The sequence below is a fragment of the Patagioenas fasciata genome, chromosome 6 (genome assembly GCF_037038585.1).
Source record: "Patagioenas fasciata isolate bPatFas1 chromosome 6, bPatFas1.hap1, whole genome shotgun sequence".
Classification (NCBI taxonomy): domain Eukaryota; kingdom Metazoa; phylum Chordata; class Aves; order Columbiformes; family Columbidae; genus Patagioenas; species Patagioenas fasciata.
The window spans coordinates 30,240,405-30,258,520 of NC_092525.1; the positions used below are offsets into that span (position 1 = coordinate 30,240,405).

At 36.2% G+C, this 18,116-nt stretch overlaps 1 protein-coding gene across 7 annotated transcripts in view; it reads left to right on the forward strand.

The window, feature by feature from the left end:
• DPYD (dihydropyrimidine dehydrogenase) overlaps positions 1 to 18,116 on the forward strand; it is a 340,194-nt gene that overhangs the window by 11,363 nt on the left and 310,715 nt on the right. For 2 of the 7 annotated variants that reach the window (XM_071810393.1, XM_071810394.1), the window contains exons 1-2: positions 859 to 1,082; positions 7,801 to 7,911. In XM_071810393.1, the coding sequence (XP_071666494.1) occupies positions 942 to 1,082; positions 7,801 to 7,911 (252 nt within the window). In that variant the 5' untranslated portion in view covers positions 859 to 941. Of the gene's footprint in view, positions 1 to 844; positions 1,083 to 7,800; positions 7,912 to 18,116 lie in introns of those variants that run through there. The other 5 variants (XM_071810390.1, XM_071810391.1, XM_071810396.1 and 2 more) reach the window with 4 other exon arrangements.

An 18,116-nucleotide genomic window follows, 5' to 3' on the forward strand; every position in this document is an offset into this window, starting at 1 on the left:
TGGAAGGATAGCTGTGCCAAATTGTAAGCCCCTCTGTTTTTAAAGGCTGTAAATTCAGTAGTGTTCTAGTCAACAAAATGAATATATGATAGTGAATTCAACTTTGAGCAAATCTACAAACCTGTGCTTACCTAGGCATTCTCTGAATTTGGTATGTTAACCCTAATAGCTTTTGATGTAGTGTATTGTTTATGTTGTGAAAATGTGATCTTATCACAGAGTAAGGTGCTCCTGGAGAAGCCTTGGATCTGAGAACTTCATTGAGCCTGATTTAAGCTGTGTGGCTTTTAATGTATACGTGCTTGTGTTAAATATGTGAATGATTCACTGAATGCTGGGATACTACTTGGATACTTACAAACAGAGGGCGAGTATTCACTTTCCTTTTCTCTGTGAGGGTGAAGGCGATTCTGCAGAGATTAGCTGTGTCAAGGAGGTAGCATGCAGAGTAATTTAGCACCCAGAGCTCTTCCAGTAGAGAAGTGGTTGATATCTATGGGAAGCAAGTAACAATTTTGTTTTCTATTTTAAAAAACCTTCCAGAATTTACAGTAATACCTAGCATAAATGCATTGCTCAGGTAGAGAAATCAAGCTCTTAATCTAAAAGTTAATGTATCAACAAAATAGGGTAAACCATGCTTAGGGTTGTGTAATTTTGCTACTTTGTTAATCTGTAATGCATTAACTTTGCTTATATAACAGAAAGTGCATGAGATATACCACGTTTCAGCTAATATAGACATATTTGTAACTAAGACATTCCTGACTTTGGTGGGAGTGATTTAGAAAATTGCTCATTTTGTTCAGAGACAGTATTTACATACTGCAGCAAAATCTGAGGATCGTGAAAATCTGTAGTGGTAAATCTGTTTTGGAAACCACACTTTCTAGGTATCTACTAATGGATCTAAGACTACACCTCTAGGATACTGGTCTGCTATGATATTATTACAGGATAAAGAACTAAATATTAGGGACTGTGTAAGAAGTGCAAGAAGCCGGAAATGTGTGTGTTCTGATGTAGAAGCAGTCTGTCTTATGGGGAAATCTAAAGCCACATGGAAATGTAGAGATGAAGATGTAAGTACTTCAGTGCTATGCTAAAGGTGGTGACTGTTAGCGCACAGCTCGAATATGCCTACCACAAGATCATCTGTTGATCTTTGAGTTTTTGCTTGTTTTCGAGACTCTGAGTTTGTGTGGCTCAGAGAAGAAGTAAATCTTGTGATTAAAAGTTGAGTCTTTTTCCAGGTGTTTTTGCATTCCCTTACCCCGTATGCACCAGGATTCAGGATCAGGCCCCAGTCCCTAGAGCCTGTCGACTTCTCGGCCCCATCCCACAAGAGGTTACCATACTGGTGTTCTTCTGGCATGTTTCCTCATCACAGGCTGACTGTCTCGCCACAGAAGCAGAGTCCCATCTTCCAGCTCTCTAAACCTTGAAGACTCTGGTTTGCAGATATCGTAATAATGTAAATTGCTGGTTCTTGGACATGGGCACAGAGGGTCACCTGGAGAGTTTATCTTTGAGAGAGATGGGAGGGTTGTGACTTGTCACACTATGTTATACTGTAATTTAAATGCGTTTGCAGTCAGCTTTTGACTTTGCTCACACATGCAGCTGTTTGTCTCAGTAACAGAAAACTTATCTGGTTATATACAAAATTAATTATTTGCGGACTTCGTTTCTGATTCCCGTGCTGTCTGGGATCGTTTCTGGTTCTAGAACTGGGTTCTCCAAAGGCTGATCACACTATTCCCCTGGCATCTGTGATCATTTCATGTAGCTTTCTCTGGTCTTCATTGCCTCACAATTAAACCAGTCCTGAACTACTGTAAAAGCACAGTCTTTATTCCTTTTTGAAATTTTTGGATGAATTCCTAAGATGTATTATCAGCCAGGTTATATGAGTTGTTGGTAGTGATTTTCATTAGTTCAGATCTTCAGTAAGGAAATACACATTTGACACAATTATCAATTTATGAGATATTCTCTCATGCATTATTATGAGGGAGAAATTAACAACATTTTCTCATATTCTTTCAATAATGAAAAATAACATAGATCAGCTTCTGGAAACCATGACGCCATGGATACCTATTTTTCAAAATCTTCTTTGTCATTTAGTGTTACAAATTCTCCTAGGACTAGAACTTGCTCTTGTCTATTTGATAATGAAATTTCCACTTGTAATACAGGGTGTTTCAAGAAGATGGACTCAATGTCAAAGAGTAGTGACAGAGCCCCCCCCGCCCTAGGGGGATGGGGTTGTCGCCAGCCTGGCTGAGAGGTGAAGCCAGAGACAAAAGAAACTAAAGGAACACCATTAGAAGGTAATGATGAGTGAGCAGTCCCCGGACGCATGCGTGCAGAGTGCGTGGGCAGTACATGCAGCCTATCATGTTATTGTATAACATGAGTTACAACCAATCACATTGTTGTAAGGCGCGTGGATAGGGCAGCTTTGCTATAAAGCCAGCCCGGTCCGACAATAAAGCAAACTCTGTGAACATCATATTGGTGTGTCAGGTTCCGTGGCTTGCATGGAAAAAGCAACATCAAAGATACAGTGATTTCAAATTGGATCCATCTTTTTGAAACACTCTGTAGTTAGGGACTTAACATGGCGTTTGAAGTGCTGCATCTGTTTGTGCTTCATGCAGCCGTCAGTTTGAATTGCCTAAATCATGTTTTACTTCTCACATCTACTCTGCCTTAGTCATCTTTCTTTAACTGACATTTTTAAACAGTATTCATTATTCTGGGTCATCTAATCTCATGAAAACAAATACTTCTAGCTTGAGTTCTTTGGTCTTTGACTGACTAATGCTAATAAAATTAGTTTCGTGTTCAGACATACTAGAAAATATCAGGGGAAAAACTCCAGGTACTTGTTTCCGTCAGTGAATTAACACTAGTATTGAAATTAATTGTTTAGTATGCTCATTACTCTTAGCAAAAATAAATATGTTCTCATTATGTTCACTTGGTGAACATATGTATCTTGCAATACATTTAATGTTACTTGCTGTGAGGGAGATTACAACTCTTTTTGAGGAAATTGGGTAGATTAATGGAATGGGGTGGGTTAAATTGCTCTCCACATGCATTCCCTAGCATGCTTAGCCTATTCCTGAATTTTAATTGATATATAAAAAAGAGTTTAGCTGAGGATGCTGTGTGAAGCAACTGGAGTAAAAGAGGATATAACCTGTGTATTGCAGGGGCTAGGTTAGGTAAACGTGCTGTATTTTACAACAAAGCAAATAACACGACATCACATTTTATACCCACAATCATAGTCTGCATGCAAGCAGTTGCATTTTCAGCAGCTTCATGGTGGCTGTATGTGTATTGATATGTGGTGAACTTCTGCAGGTGTTTTCGGGCTGTTCCTGAGAAACTTCCCGAACAATGTAGAGAAAGTGACCAGAATCCATCAAAAGAGCAAATTACTACTTTGTTTATTAAGAGTAATCTTAACTATTGAATTTTGACCAGATTTCTTGTTTTGAATGAGGCATAAGGTCCACATAACCAAGACACCTTGCGAAGGTTGTTACCTAGCGGGGAAGAGAGGGGAGCGGGAAAGCTGAAGACTTCAAAGTTTAGTGCTTTAATGAAAAGCTTCCGAAATATGGAGTAATGTCATATATTTTGCAAAGACAATGCTAGACTAGCAGGACTTTTTGATGACAATCTTGAAGTTACTGTTGTCCCACCTATGGTGTAAATGGTACTTTTTTTAACACCATCCTTTCTCTGCCTCCTGCCACCCCCAGCTGGTGTTGGAGTGTTCCTAATAAGCATAAGTGCTTCCATAACTTTATATTTTCTTTTGCTGAATATGCATTTAATTAAAAATAAGATTTAATTGCAATAGCTTCTTATGATTTCAACTAAAAGGGTGGCTTTATGAGATGGTAATAAAATGTGTGTGACACTTTTAATGAAATTAAATTTCTATACCAGAAATTTATGTTGGATCATCACAGAGCATGTGCCAAACCTATCTTGATTTACCCAGAAATGCTGTATCAGAAACAGGACTCGCAACTGCAGAATGTGTCCTATCCTGAATGACTGCCTTCAAATCACTTATTTTTGGCGTAATAGTAATTCAGATTCTTGATAAGTTACTCACTGCAATATAACATGGTGTTTTAAAACTTTTACAGCCTTTTCATTAATAGATGATAGTGAAGATTAGAGCTAGTACTTTTTGTGTAGTCTTCTTAATCATAGCCTTTAAAGTAGAAGCTGAGCAATAAACATCTAATGAATAGCTTATGTTGAGTTTATTCTCAGGTGGTATGCTACTGTGTTGGCACAGATCGACATAACCATTTATGACTAAATTCTCAACATTTAAAAACAGTAGCTGTCACTTATGCATCCTAGTCATTCTCAATGTACATTACATATAATTTTTAACATTTTAGGATACTTTCAACCTAAATCAGTATATGTTAGTCATAATGAATACATTCCCTTCTAGAGGAGGGTGTGTTAGGGAATTAAACCATCCTTTAATATTCTTAAGTTTATAATAATATTTGCCTTTTAAAAGGCATAGAAGAAATATTTGTTAATAAAGGAATTCCTTAAGGTAGTTGTATTTGAGGGTCATCTGCAATATATATTGAGTTGTGTTCTGTAGTGACAGACCACTTGGCTTTCTTCCCAAAATGAAGGCTTCAAATTAATCTATGGAAATAATGAAAGAAAGTATAATACTTTCATGGTGCCCATAATCATCAGTGTTGTGCAAAACTGCAAGTTTAACTCTATTACACTATGTATGTTGTGTGGCTGTGCCACAAGTGTGTGCTTGGCACAGGCTGAATTTACTTCTATGTGCTTACTCATAGCCCTATTTCTTTCTCCATCAACATGGTACCTAAAGAGATTTCTACAAAAATACAGCAGTGTTATATTCTGATTTGCAGCCATTAATGATAATGGATTTATACCTATTTCATTTTTAATGAAATAAATGTGACCATTTATGTGAAACACTAAATATATAATTCCTAGGTTCTCCATTACTGTACAAATAGCATCTTAATGTGAAATCCAAAGTTCGTAGTACTCTGAAAAGTGATGTATTATGTACCCACATCCTCCATTGGGGAACTTGAATCCTGCCCTTTCAACATCTGGAGAGATCAAATGCTCATCTGGCAAGAACGAGAGTTTATGCAGCAGAATAAGCATAGGATTGGGACAAGCAAGATCACAGATGCCCAAATAATTCTCCTCACCAATGAGCTCCCCACCTTGGTCAGATGGCCAGTGTGTTTGAGAGTGGAGGTCTCAGGATTCCTTCCTTGCATGTCCATGGTGGTTTATTTTTGTTTAGCTGGGTGCATACCATAAGTGTTAGTTGGAACACTCCCTCTAGAACTTTCTTCTCAGTAATTTTCCATTTACTGGCTGACCTGCCTGAATTTATTTGTTAAATTTACTAAATGTCTGACCTAGCCATAAGCTGCAGAAAACCAACCAGGGAACTGAAATGAATAGGAAGAAAACACCCTCACTAATTTTCCTTTCTGACAGTTTAGCAGACCCCACATTCAGGCAGTTAACTTCTGAGTGGTTCTCAAACACCAGGGACCTCTAGCTAGAACAGCCACCTTGGTCAGCAATCCAAGATTTAGGAAGATAGTATATTATTTAGGTAGTGGGAATATAAGCAATTTTATATTGTATGTGTGATTTAGTATGTTCTGTGCCAGTTTCATTTCAGATTTAATTCTGGGACATGCTGCGCTATGTAGTCCTTTTGGATTTCTGCAACTGTTGCGCTTGGAGCCATGCTCCTGCTGCAGAATTCCAACAGGAGCAAACATATGGGGATTCTTCCGTCCTTGGCTTGCCCCACCATTTGTTCCATGTTTTAAACCAACTGGTGCTGTACCCAGTGGAGTACATCTGTTACAGTTTATTACTAGAAATTTGCAATTCATTTCAGTTTGCTAAAATAATTATAATATTCATGGCCAAGAGTACAGCATTAAGCAATTACAAAAGAGAGTAGGCAAAATTTTGCAGAAGTGTATGTGTGATTCAGGAGCTACTGCTTGGTTTGGGTGATTTGGGCACTCAACAGCCCATCACCAATGAGTCAGATGTGCTCTGACAGTTGAGTTTGATCATCTTGAGAAATTAAAGTAGCAACTGAGATGCTGTAAGTGACATCCCTTATGTGAATGTCCCTGCTCTGTTTTAATTAAGAATGAAATAAATTAGCATAAACCACAACTGAATGCATTTGGTTGCCACATCTTGCCTGAGGTACTCAGCTGGGGAGCACCCAGAAATGGAGCAGCATCTTTACCACAGGAACTGCAGAGGTACATCTGATTACACCCTTTAACTCTTCCTGAAATTCAACAACATGTAGACTGCTAAATAGTCTATACCTGTTTCAATGTTGTAATCCACTTTTTTGTCTATTTGTACTATGGGGAAGCTGGGAATTACTGTATTGGGTGATGTTGTTAATTGCAGGTAGAATTTTCAAGTAGGTGAGATTTCTGGTTTGTGAGAAAATCGATTATTGATCAGTCTGGAGTAAACATTAAATAATTGATTAGAAAGTGATCCCTTTGCATTAAAAAAAAAGAAAAAAAAGGCCCCATAAACTCCAACACAATAATATCTGAATACAACAGATTACTTTTTCATCATTATCACCCACTCAAGCAGACTTCTAGAATAAGGAAACATCCTGCTGATATAGTATGCATAACCCCATCAAACTCGTCATGTTCGGTCTCCATTTCTGTAAGTCAGTCTCGCACATCTTTGACATATAGTAACAGAATAATCGCACCCTATTCACCACAGTGGAGAAGCATAGTGTTAAAGTCAAGTTTTTTTAAAGGAAGATTTACAAAACCAGCTCCAGGAGTTACAACCAACAATATGCCTGTTTTGGTTCTCCATCACAGACCTGAGTCTGGATCTGTTACTTGCACGCTGTTCACACTCACTTCTTGAATTAAATGAGGTCAGTTTTGCTATTGAAACCTGTCACTTGCCTGATATTGAAAAAGAGCTTGGGTTTTAAAAAGCTGATTTAATTTTTTAACTTACACTAGTATAATGAAAGACATTAAAAAAGTCATTCTGCTAGTGTCGTCAGACTATCACTTAAAAGTACAGCTATATTCTCAGCATTTATTTGTGTCCTCGTCATTGTAAGAGAAATGAAGTTGACTCGTCAGCTCATTAGATGTAGAAGCAGGTTCCCGTGAAGGGCAAATTGGAATTTATACTGAAATGACGAAACATCCATAAATAACCCAGATCCTTTAAAATGTTTTTGCTTGTTTTGCTTTATGAGTGTTACTTGGAGTGATATAATGAAGCAGAATTATGTGTTTCTATATGCCATACACAACAGACATCCAAGGATGGAAACCTTTATCATGACCGCTAAATATAATTCTGTTTTCTAGCAGTCCTAGAAATGTCTGTAAGTACTCAAAATTTAAGTGGTGTAGACAGTAAAGAAATTGCTTTCAAACTAAGTTTGAAATCATGTTATTTGAAAAAAATAATTCTGTGGTTCTATAAACAGGTATGTTAAAATACATAGTTAGTTTGAAAGCATAAGATGTCAGAAATAAATTTGTATAAAGTTAGTGTATAATATTGAATAATTGTGGTTTGCTTTTGCATAGCACTGTAAATAAGTTGTGTGAGGTGTGATTTAAGAGGCTTTGAACTTTTTTTTTTTTTTAATTTAATCTATGTATTTTAAGATTTTCTGTTCTCTTTCTACAGAACATTCTGGCTTTAAATCCCCGAAAACAGAGACACGCAACTCTTCATTCAACTGCAGCAAAGAAACAAGTCAAGAAGCAATGGAAAAGGAATTCTGACAAAAGCTGTTCAGTAAGTGCATGTTCATTATTGCATCTGGAATATGCAATAGATCTTTGAGGTTGAAACCTTAATTGTGTGGGAAATTCAAATTTGAGTTTTCTGTGTTGTTCAGTAGCCAAATGTGGCTCCTCCTTCTGTTCCTGTAGATACAAAGTTACTTTGTGATCATCTATTCACTTCTCAGAACAAAATACATTGCACACCTTTTTCTTTTTTGGCAACTTAGTAAGTTTTTGATGCAACTTTTTCCTGTTTTTCTACTAAGTCTGATGAGTCTCAAGTCTCAGGCAGTGTCAGGGTGTCTCCCCATGTCCTGAGCCCCACGGAGCCGCTCGCTCCCTGGGCAGCAGCATCGGCAGCCCCTGCTGTACCCTGCTGGGCTGCTGCCCACTGCCTCTTTGCCTTCTGTTTCCCAAGAGTAACACAGAGTAGAGCAGCATTTCACTATCCTTTCTGAGACTTTAGAAAGTAATTTTATGTCAGTACAGAAATAGGCAAATCCATCGTATGTACTTATTTTAAATACTTACATAGGTATATATATGTAGGGCTACCTACATATGTACTATATACACAGGACCAAATGTGTGTAAATTACCTATAAACAAATACATAATGCTTATATTAAAACACTTAAATTAAAACATGGCTCTAGATTTTAAATTTTGTATGTTGCATTTTTCAGGAAATAGGTGGTTTTAGAATAAATATTTTGTCATTATAAACTGCCTGTATTCTTCAGTATTTCTGCCATTAGGTATAATATTTTTCTTTCTAGGTATTTAGGTTCCTAGTCTCAGTGTGATATTTGACTAATCCTATCAGACTTTGTCTCTTTGATCTCTTATCTGATTAGAAGGTTTGTAGTGTTTTTACTATCTTCCTACAGATTCCCTTAGATAATCACCTAAATTCAGAAATCTTTTAGGCAGGGTGCTACTTATTCATCTACCAACTAGTATCCTTATGGGTACAATGTTACGGTGTCTCTTCATAGCGTTATCAAAACATCTGTCACTAAGCAGGAAAATTTAGTTTTGATAGTTGTCATTTGTTTGTTATTAAAAAAAAACCCAGCAAAACACAAACCAAACCAAGAAACCCACAAAGTTCCTAATTTTCTCAAAATTCTGAAATCCAGTATGACTAACAAATATTTGCTGGGAGGAGCAGCCCAAGGTACACTTTGCATTTGAACCATGCTCTAGTATAGTTTCCCGTTTTATAGCATTGATTATGAGAATCTCTGTCTTACTAAAGCTATTATTCCTGTTTTCTTTATTTATTGGCTTGTATAATGTTATAATAACTGGAAACTAACAGGGATGATTATTTTGGGATGTCTGCTGCAGTTATTGCTCACAACTATGTGTTCCTGTGCCTGGACAGCTGCAGTTTATATTGTTATATTTTCAGGCGACCTGTAATCAATAAATCAATACTGGGCTGTAAACTCCTCTGTTTTCAGAACCTGTTCGTTAGGAAGCTCAGGTATCCATGCAGTAGGGCAGTGAGGTATCTGCGTAGTAACCTGATTAACTGTTCCAGTGTAAGTTATCCTAGTTAGTTAAACTTCAAACTACACCATGCACGTATATATCTTCCTAATGAGTGTGTTAACACACATTTTTAAAACTTCTATGCTTTAAGATCACTGTTGGTTATCTTTGAACTTTCCCCCATATCAGCCTTGTTTGATTTTTACCTGCAGTTTGTTCATAAAATGTTGGATATTTGAAAGTTTTGCTGTTAATTTTGAAAGTGCATAGCTTTCTAGAAACTATCTCTCTTCCTGTGTTCCTGCTCTTAGCTGTGCGTGTGTTCCTCATGGTATCCCAAATGTTCTTGGATCCCCAACACCTGAGCTTTCTTGGGCTGTGCAAACAACAGTGATTTCTGGTTTGTCTCTTTGGATTTTCATTTGAAGGAATTCTGAATGTTGTGAAGTTTTGCCTGATGATGTTTTGGCATAGGTTTACAATCTGATTAACAACTTGATTTTATAGTTCTGCATTAGTGCATGGAGATCTGTGCAGTTACTAGGACCCTGTGCTCGCAGAGATTCGCTCATATGTTACAACCTACAGGGTTAAATGTTAGAGATAAGCAAATAGGTGTAGCTGTACATGCGCACACCTCCAACACAGATCATTTTTATATTGTATATTATGAATTATTTAGTAGAAATATCACGATGTTTAATTTATAAGTCATTATAAGAAATGTAAAATGCTTGAAGATACTGTAAAGCGGTAGTCCTTATCTTTAGGCCAGTAGTGGTCCTAGTTTTTAGAACTGTCGAACACTTCTTTACTCAGAAATACATAGCTTACTTTTACTGTGCAAGATTTACCACACAGCTTACTACTCTGGCAAAAAAAGCCCTACAAAACTGAAAAATTAAACTGAAACATCTGTCTGGCACCCCATTACATAAAAGACATTGGGAAAAAATGAGAGAGTTTTTATATTCTTCAGATCATTTTTATTGAGTGGTTTTCATAAACAAAGAAAACAAAATGATAGAATCACTTCCTAGCCTTCTTAAAATAAGAAAGCTAATGCAAGGAAGAATACATTGAGCACAATTTTCTGTTCCAGTCTAAAAAGCCATTGGCAGTAATGTTTAGGCCTGCTAATGAACAGATCAAGCTCTATTTGATGTCCATAGGAAGTATACTTGTTGGCATTTCCTTAAAATCTGAATTTGGCTTTTAGCTTTCAATTCTTTAAAACTGTATTGATGCTTCCTTTGCAGAATTACTGTTGGAGGGAAGGTGGGAGTATGAAAATACAAAACTAATTAAATTAACAGCCCTCAAAACTCTGAACAAAAGCTGCATCTGCTGAGGCATGCACACAGTGACTTTGTAATGTGTAATACACTTCCAGATGGCAGACTTATATATTTCCTCAGTATAATTACACAAGTGAAATTTTAACTCCTTGCCTGCTCTGAGATGCTTTTGGGTTGCCCATTAAATGAGTTCTGAAGTGGAGAGTCAATATCTTTCCTTAACATTGGAAAAGCATTCTCCTAAAGGAAGGTTAAGTTATGCTTTCAATGAGTGCTACTGTTTATTTACTGTGTTAGCAGCCACATTTTACTATGAAAGTGATTTACAGCTGTAGGTGCAAGATCAGTCAGCTTTCCTTCAGAAATTTTAACTCAGATCAGAGTAGGTAACTTTATTTCTGAGTCACCATTGGTAACAATGCGAAACCTTAGCATTAACAGTCTGGTTTCTGAGTCCTTCTGAAAGGTGATATAAACAGATGCCACTAGTCTGCCTGGGGAAACAAAGATTTCTGTTGGTCAGAAGAAATTAGAAGTAGAAGATCTTTGAGATGGCTATACTGATAGTAAATCATAGAGAAGGATGCAAAATTCAGGTCACTTTAGGTCATCAAATCGCCTTCACAATTTTTATAAATTTACTTGTCACTGGAGAATTCAGTGGGATGTGGTAGTCCAACCTTTTTTTTGTTTTTGTACCGAAACCTTGGATGTATCTGCTGAGGATATGTAAGAGGATTATATAAACCCACCTATGTATTCAGACTTCCTTTAGTTTCTGCATTTAGAAAGAATAGTAGTAATTGCTCCAGATGGAGGAGTTGGAAGTATTTCAATGAGACAAGAAAGGTGAAAAGGAAATGAGGTTTAAATTGGTTTGTAGTTAATTGCCATAGCCTGTAACAGTATTGATTTTGTGGCAGTAGTAGCATTGTTCTTTGTCCTTACGTTTGCAAAACCTGATCAGCGTTGTCTAACGGGAGCTTCTCTTCCTTCAACAAAATAATTTTTAAGCTTATTTGGATTTTTGAGAAGGCATCACTTCTGAGCAAGAGTCTTTAACTGTTCTGTAGTTCTCTTCAGCCATTATAGAGAACCAAATTCTTGTCTTTTTCTGTGCAATGTTGCTCTGTGCTAATGGTGGAGAGCGAAAACTACAGTTCATGGCAAGACGTAACAGATCACGTTGCTCTTTGTGTTCAGAGGACAAGGTTGCTCCCTTAAAACAGTAATACTAAGAGTTTAGTAAAACTCCAAACTGCTTTTTACTTTGATAATACTTCTGTGACTGGCAGTGCTGTATATGAACATTGGTAAAAAGGAATTCTTATTTTAAAACAGTTTGGAAAGACCATTTAGTGTACAAATGTCCACGCTTGCATAGAAAAATCTGTAAATGAGATAATGCTTTTTCAGATGTAATCAGTTTGTTACTCTAAATATTGCCTTCTGGTGAGATGGAAAAATGTCATATGATTTTTGTGCCCAATCATGTATCGCAGTTACAGAATAAACAAGTTAGCAGTTCACAAAGCAGAAATAGTGCAAATTGTAGATATGAAACCCAGTTCACCCAAGGCCTGAAATCAGGAACCTTGGTGAATAAATGCTTTTTCAGTGAATAATTTGGCCATTTCCAGACATGTATTGATGAAAGATTATATATTTATAAATAAAAAAATGATCCCAAATATTGTAAAATAGAGAACACTCATTAAAGAAAATCAACTCAATTATCTTTATAATCTAAACGTATAGTTTACCTTTGCAAATATTTATTTTTTTCTTCATTGGATATGAATATGCAAGTTTAGCTCTTCTCTGAATGAATATACAATGGCAGATGTCTCTCTAATCGCTGCTCTATTCAAACATTAATTGGTAGAACATATGTAGAATTCTACTAGTCTGAATAGGTATAGGATAGCAGCAGTCTTTTTAATCACATCACTATTCAGCCACTAATTGGTGTGATGATTAAGGGACATTAGAGGGAGCACTTTGACATCTGATTCTTTCAACTGATGTCTGCTTAGTCTGCACTGTATCCATCATGGCCAGACTGATTTCTTAAATAAAACGCTCTGATTCCCAAATGTGGAAAATACTGCATTAGGATCTTTTGAGGTGATTAGGGAATTTGAGAATGATTCTTTCATTTAACTAGTGATTGACTGTATATGCACAAACTATTCATATGAATAATACATGGGTTACTGAATATCAGAAAGAGCTGAGAAGTAACATCAAGAGATTTTTTCTTTTCTCATAGTGTCAATAATTAAATATTAATACACATTTTAAAATGTACCAGTTTAATCATTTAGCAGTCAAATTCCTGCTCATGCATTTTTTAGATTAACTAATTACTCTGCATTTTCTCGTATCGATACAATATGCTGGCATTTATAACCATTTTACTGAAATAAAGTGGTTTACGTGTTTATGTATGATATCACTTATACATGCTCTAAGAAATGCATATTATATTCCTTGAATTTTCTGTTTTATTTTAGTTTCAATGTCCTAAGGTGTTTGTATTAGAATATCTCAATAGCTCCTAACTCACCTGAGTACTACAAATTAGTGCTTTTATGCACGTTTTCTGTGTATCATATTGTAAATACTAGCTGATGGCAAGTTAATGCCAAACCCTTTCTCAGTCCTTTGCAAAGAGTTCTGTCTTACCTTGTGGCTCCCTTGGAATGCTGTGCAAAACCACCTCTGACCTCTTAACTTTCTCTGTTCGGAGTTCTTCAGGTTTGGTGTTCTTCAGATTTGACATTTGATGATCCCCCTTCTAATAGAGCAGCACTCACCAAAGATTTTAGTTCCTGGTGTATTTCTAATCTTAACAATTTCAAAACTGAAGTGTATCCGAGTTGCAAATTATTTGGTTTTACACATACATATATGACAAAATGGAAAATGCTTGTCTGCTGCAAATGCTAGGTAAGCCTGATCAACTCATTCCCCTTCATTAAAACCTGAACAGATCAGAGAGTAGAGATATAGGACCAAAAACAATCTTCACTGTTAACTTTCATCTTCTGCTTAACCTTATATTCTTCTAGATGTGAATTTCTATATGTGCACTTTCCCGTGGTTATTGGATGGAGATAGAGGTACCTTCTTGTATTGATGTGTTGGAAAACAGAATAAATAACAGGAAGACTAGCTCCTCTTTTTTCATTCCCTCTACTCCCACTTTTCCTTTCTTTTGTAAAACATTGCATAAACTGAAACATATACTGCTCTTGCACTCTTTCTTTTCTGCTCCTAGACTTTCTTCTTGTTATAGTGAAAACCCCATCTCTGTTCTGTTTAGAAATCCATAAAATTAAAGACGATCATAAGTAAGTTTTAGGTTGAGAAATTGCAAGTGCTTTAACATTGTCTCTTGGAGAAATCTTGGCCATTGTTAACCTCTTAGTAATTACTTGCTTCAGGTCTATTTATGTTGTGCAAGTCCTGGAAGACATCTGCTTGCTAGAGGTAGAAGGGGCTGAAAGACCAATTTTAGTGTGAAGGAAGTAGTATAGCTTGCTGAATGATGTATTTTAAGCAGAACTGGTAGCATTGTCCAATATTAAGTTGCACTGAAGTGCTCATTACAAGATGCTGCTTGTAGCCTGTCTGCAACTTTGCCATATATTTGGACCAAAATTTTCTGGGTACAGTCCACTGATTTTTTTTTTTTTTTGTCATGCAAATTAAAAGATCCGTCATAGATTGGCAGCAAAAAAATAACTTGATTTAAGTAGGATTGAACAGATCTGGCCGAAAGTCTCCGTTTTGGTCTTTTAACCAATCCTGATAGTATTATATTTAAAAAAACTACTAGCATCCTCATGCTTTGATCAAGGATGTGTAACAAGCATGAAAAAGTATGTAAATACAGCAGAACTGTCCAGAAGCTTTGATAACCTTACCTTGACCAGTTTCTGTTGCATTTTTATCACGAGGTACAGTCCTCAGGTGGAAAGCAGTTAACTGCCTCATCACTCACTACTCCTTTGTTTACAATATTCAGTATTTTTTGCTTATAGTAGTGTCCTGGTTTCAGGAACTCTTAAATTTTTGGTGGTGCATCTCAGGAATGATTTGAGACTTTTGTAATGATTTCTTTGTTGTTTTATAAACTGATACATTGTGCGAATATAATGTTGAAAGTAAACATAGTGTCCCATCCAGTATTGATATCAGAAATAATGTTTGTGGGGTCCTTGACCCTGCAAAGATGCCACGTATTCTTTGGTACGAGAACCTTCCTTATAGTATGTGCGCTTCATATTGATGAAATGGAAACTGGTGGGTGGTCCAGTCTCTGGAGCTGTGGTGTTGCCATGTTGAAGCATATTCCCTCTTAGTCTTTTTGTCCGTGTGCCTGTTCTAGCTGTCTTCAGAAGGCTACATGTGCACGCTTTCTGCAGTCACTTCTCCAATCAGTCCTGTTTCTTCAGCAAATATCTGGAACAATCACTCAGCAAAAATACAGCTAGACATTTCTTGACAGATATTTGTATAATCCATTTCTAAAGGCATATGGTGATGGAGACTTCTTAAGATGCATCTTAATTGAGATCCTTTTTCAGTGATAGAAAACAAGATAAGGGTTGTATTTCAGTAAGTTGTGTGCTCCCTGGGTGTTTGTTTTATCTAGACTATAATTTTGTTTGTCTTATGAAAATGTGGTGTGGAATACTTATTAAAAAAGTTTACTCGAGATTTGTCACATCTACCACTTATTCTGGAGACCATTTGTCCTCTTAAGGACAGAAAATAAGATTGATTTAACTTTGTCTTTACATGCCCATGTTGGCTTTTTTTATTATTACAGTATCATTTTTAATAAATGTACTCAGTTTTCTCTGTGGGGGCTATAATTGCTATTTTCACTCCATTTTTTGTAAAGTGAAACATTATGTTTATCTCTTTTGGCCTCTTGGGAACCCAAGCCCTCAGAGTCTTTGGGAACAATTGATAGTGGTCCATGAAGTGCTTCAGCTAGTTCCTTGATGCCTCAGTGATACATGAACAGCATCTAGCACCTGCCTGATTAAAAAAAAAAAAAAAAAAAATCCAAAGCATCTTTTCTCCATATTCAAGCCTGTAATCCTGTCTTCTTGCTAAAAATAATACTTTTAGTGATAGTTATGACTAAACCATGCCATCTTCATGAAGAGAGCAAGGAAGGCTGTGAAGAATTCCATTCACTTTGCATCATTTGTTATTTGCTCTCCTTTCCTGTATATAACCTGTATTTCTCTTTATTTTCTTCTTACTTCTCACATATATAGAATCTTTTTCTTATAGTTTTTTTAAATCTTCCTTACTAATTGAAATTTTCTTGGTGCCTTAGCTTTCTGATTTTACTCCTATAGGGTTTGTGCTGTTCATTTAAATGTAGAAATTGATATACTTAGGTATATGTCATACTTTCCCTACTTTTATGATTTTGATTTCCAGTCCATGGGGGCATGGGGGAGATATGGTGTTATCATGAAGGTCTGTTAGGTGCTTGCCCCTTTTTTTTTTTTTTTCCTTTTTCTCCTCCTTCTTCTTTGCTCAGGAATAGTTTCCCTTCATGCATTTCTATCAAGGTTTGCTCTCTCTCCTGCTTTCCTTCACTGATCAGTATATCTTTCAGGAAACATACCATACTGGTCTCTGTGTCTATTGAAATTATATTTTCTGAAGTTCACCGTCCTCATTCAGTTACCCTCACAACTTTCTATACTTGGAACTGATTGTAATGCTGCTAGAGAGGTAAGTCATTGTAAGATGATTTGACTTGCAGCCTGGAAAACCACAGATCCCAATAATGGTAGGGTGCAGGTATTCTTTGATGTGAAAACTGACAAACTTTGTAACAGTTATTAAATCAGAAATGCTAACATAAAATTGTAAATAGTATCAACTCTTACTGATTCAGGTATCAAGCAGAATAGACTTTAGTGTTAAATTTAGCAGACGAGGGAAGTTGTTAGACTAGGTAATCACAGAATACAATGTTCATCAAGCTTTTTTTTTTTTGAGTTTATTTAATAGAAGTTCTATAGAAGAATTACCCAGATTTATTTTAGTATTTTAGAAGGCAAACTCAGAAGTTAAGAAAACTATTTAGATCTCTGAACTGAACTGAACAGCTCGACTACATGAATTTTGAGGAGATTATTACTAATTCAAATATACAAAAGGTATTTGGAATTTGCATCCCAACTTGTAAAGAATAGTTTCAGACTGAACTGGAAAACAACTTCAAAAAGAATATTAGGAGTATGGGGATAACCCACAAGGAATTGAGAAAAATGGGATTCATTGGCAAAGCCAGAAGTACAGAGGGAAAAGTCAGAATTTTCAAAAGTCAAGTTGATTCAGACCTGGCAAAAGAAATTAAAACAAATAGTAAAAGGTTTTTCAGCTATATAAAACAAATAGTAAAAGGTTATTCAGCTATCTAAATTAAAACAAACAAAAGAACAAGGAAAGCCAGTGTGAAGAGAGGATTAAACATCCTAGGTATTGTCTAAAATCTTTGTAAATCATTGTCCTAGTTTCAGTAAAATGGGAGTAAAACAAGAGGTGGCTAGTGGGCAGACAAGTGCAGAAATGAAAATTACCCCAGGAAGGCCAGAAGGAAAAGTTGAAAGGTTTCAGCTCTGAGGTCAAAAGGAACAGAAAAATGTCTGTGAAAGTATCACGGAAAAATTGACACATGGAAATACAGGCCTAAGAATAAAGCAAGTTCTGTGTTATGGTACTTGGTTAAAGAATAGCCAATGTAGTTTCTGTGTGTTAAAAGATGGAGAATTGATGGGCAGCTATAACTGTTAGTCTCATATCAGCAGCATGCAAAACATTGAGAACAAATTTTGAAGTGCAGCTCTATTAAACCAAGGTAAGTATACAATGGAATAAGAGATATTGGGCTATATTGTTAGGGATAGATCATGACACACTGACAAGGGTTTTTTCTGGCTAATTAATAATGATGTATCATCTACTTACATTAGAATAGTAACATGGATAAGGGACTGGCTAGAAAGGAAATGAGAGTGAGTAGTGCTCAAAAAAGAGCTTCTGAGCTTTGAGCAGAGCTCGTTGAAGGATCAGTCTTCAGATTCATACCATTTAATATTTTCATTAATGAGCTTGACATAAATATTAAGAGTGTGTTACAAGAAAGTCGACAGGTACTGTCAATACAGGAAGAACTAGAGCATCATAAAGAACTGACACTGGAATTTAGAATAAAAAAAAAAAAAGGTAAGAATGAATTTAAAAGTGCAATTAGGAGACTGTACAGCCAAGGGCTGAGGAGAGAATAATGACTGGGAGCTTAATGGTTGGAATTAAGAAAGGAGATGATTTAGAAATACCAGCTGATCAGAGGGTGATGGTTCCATCAACTGGA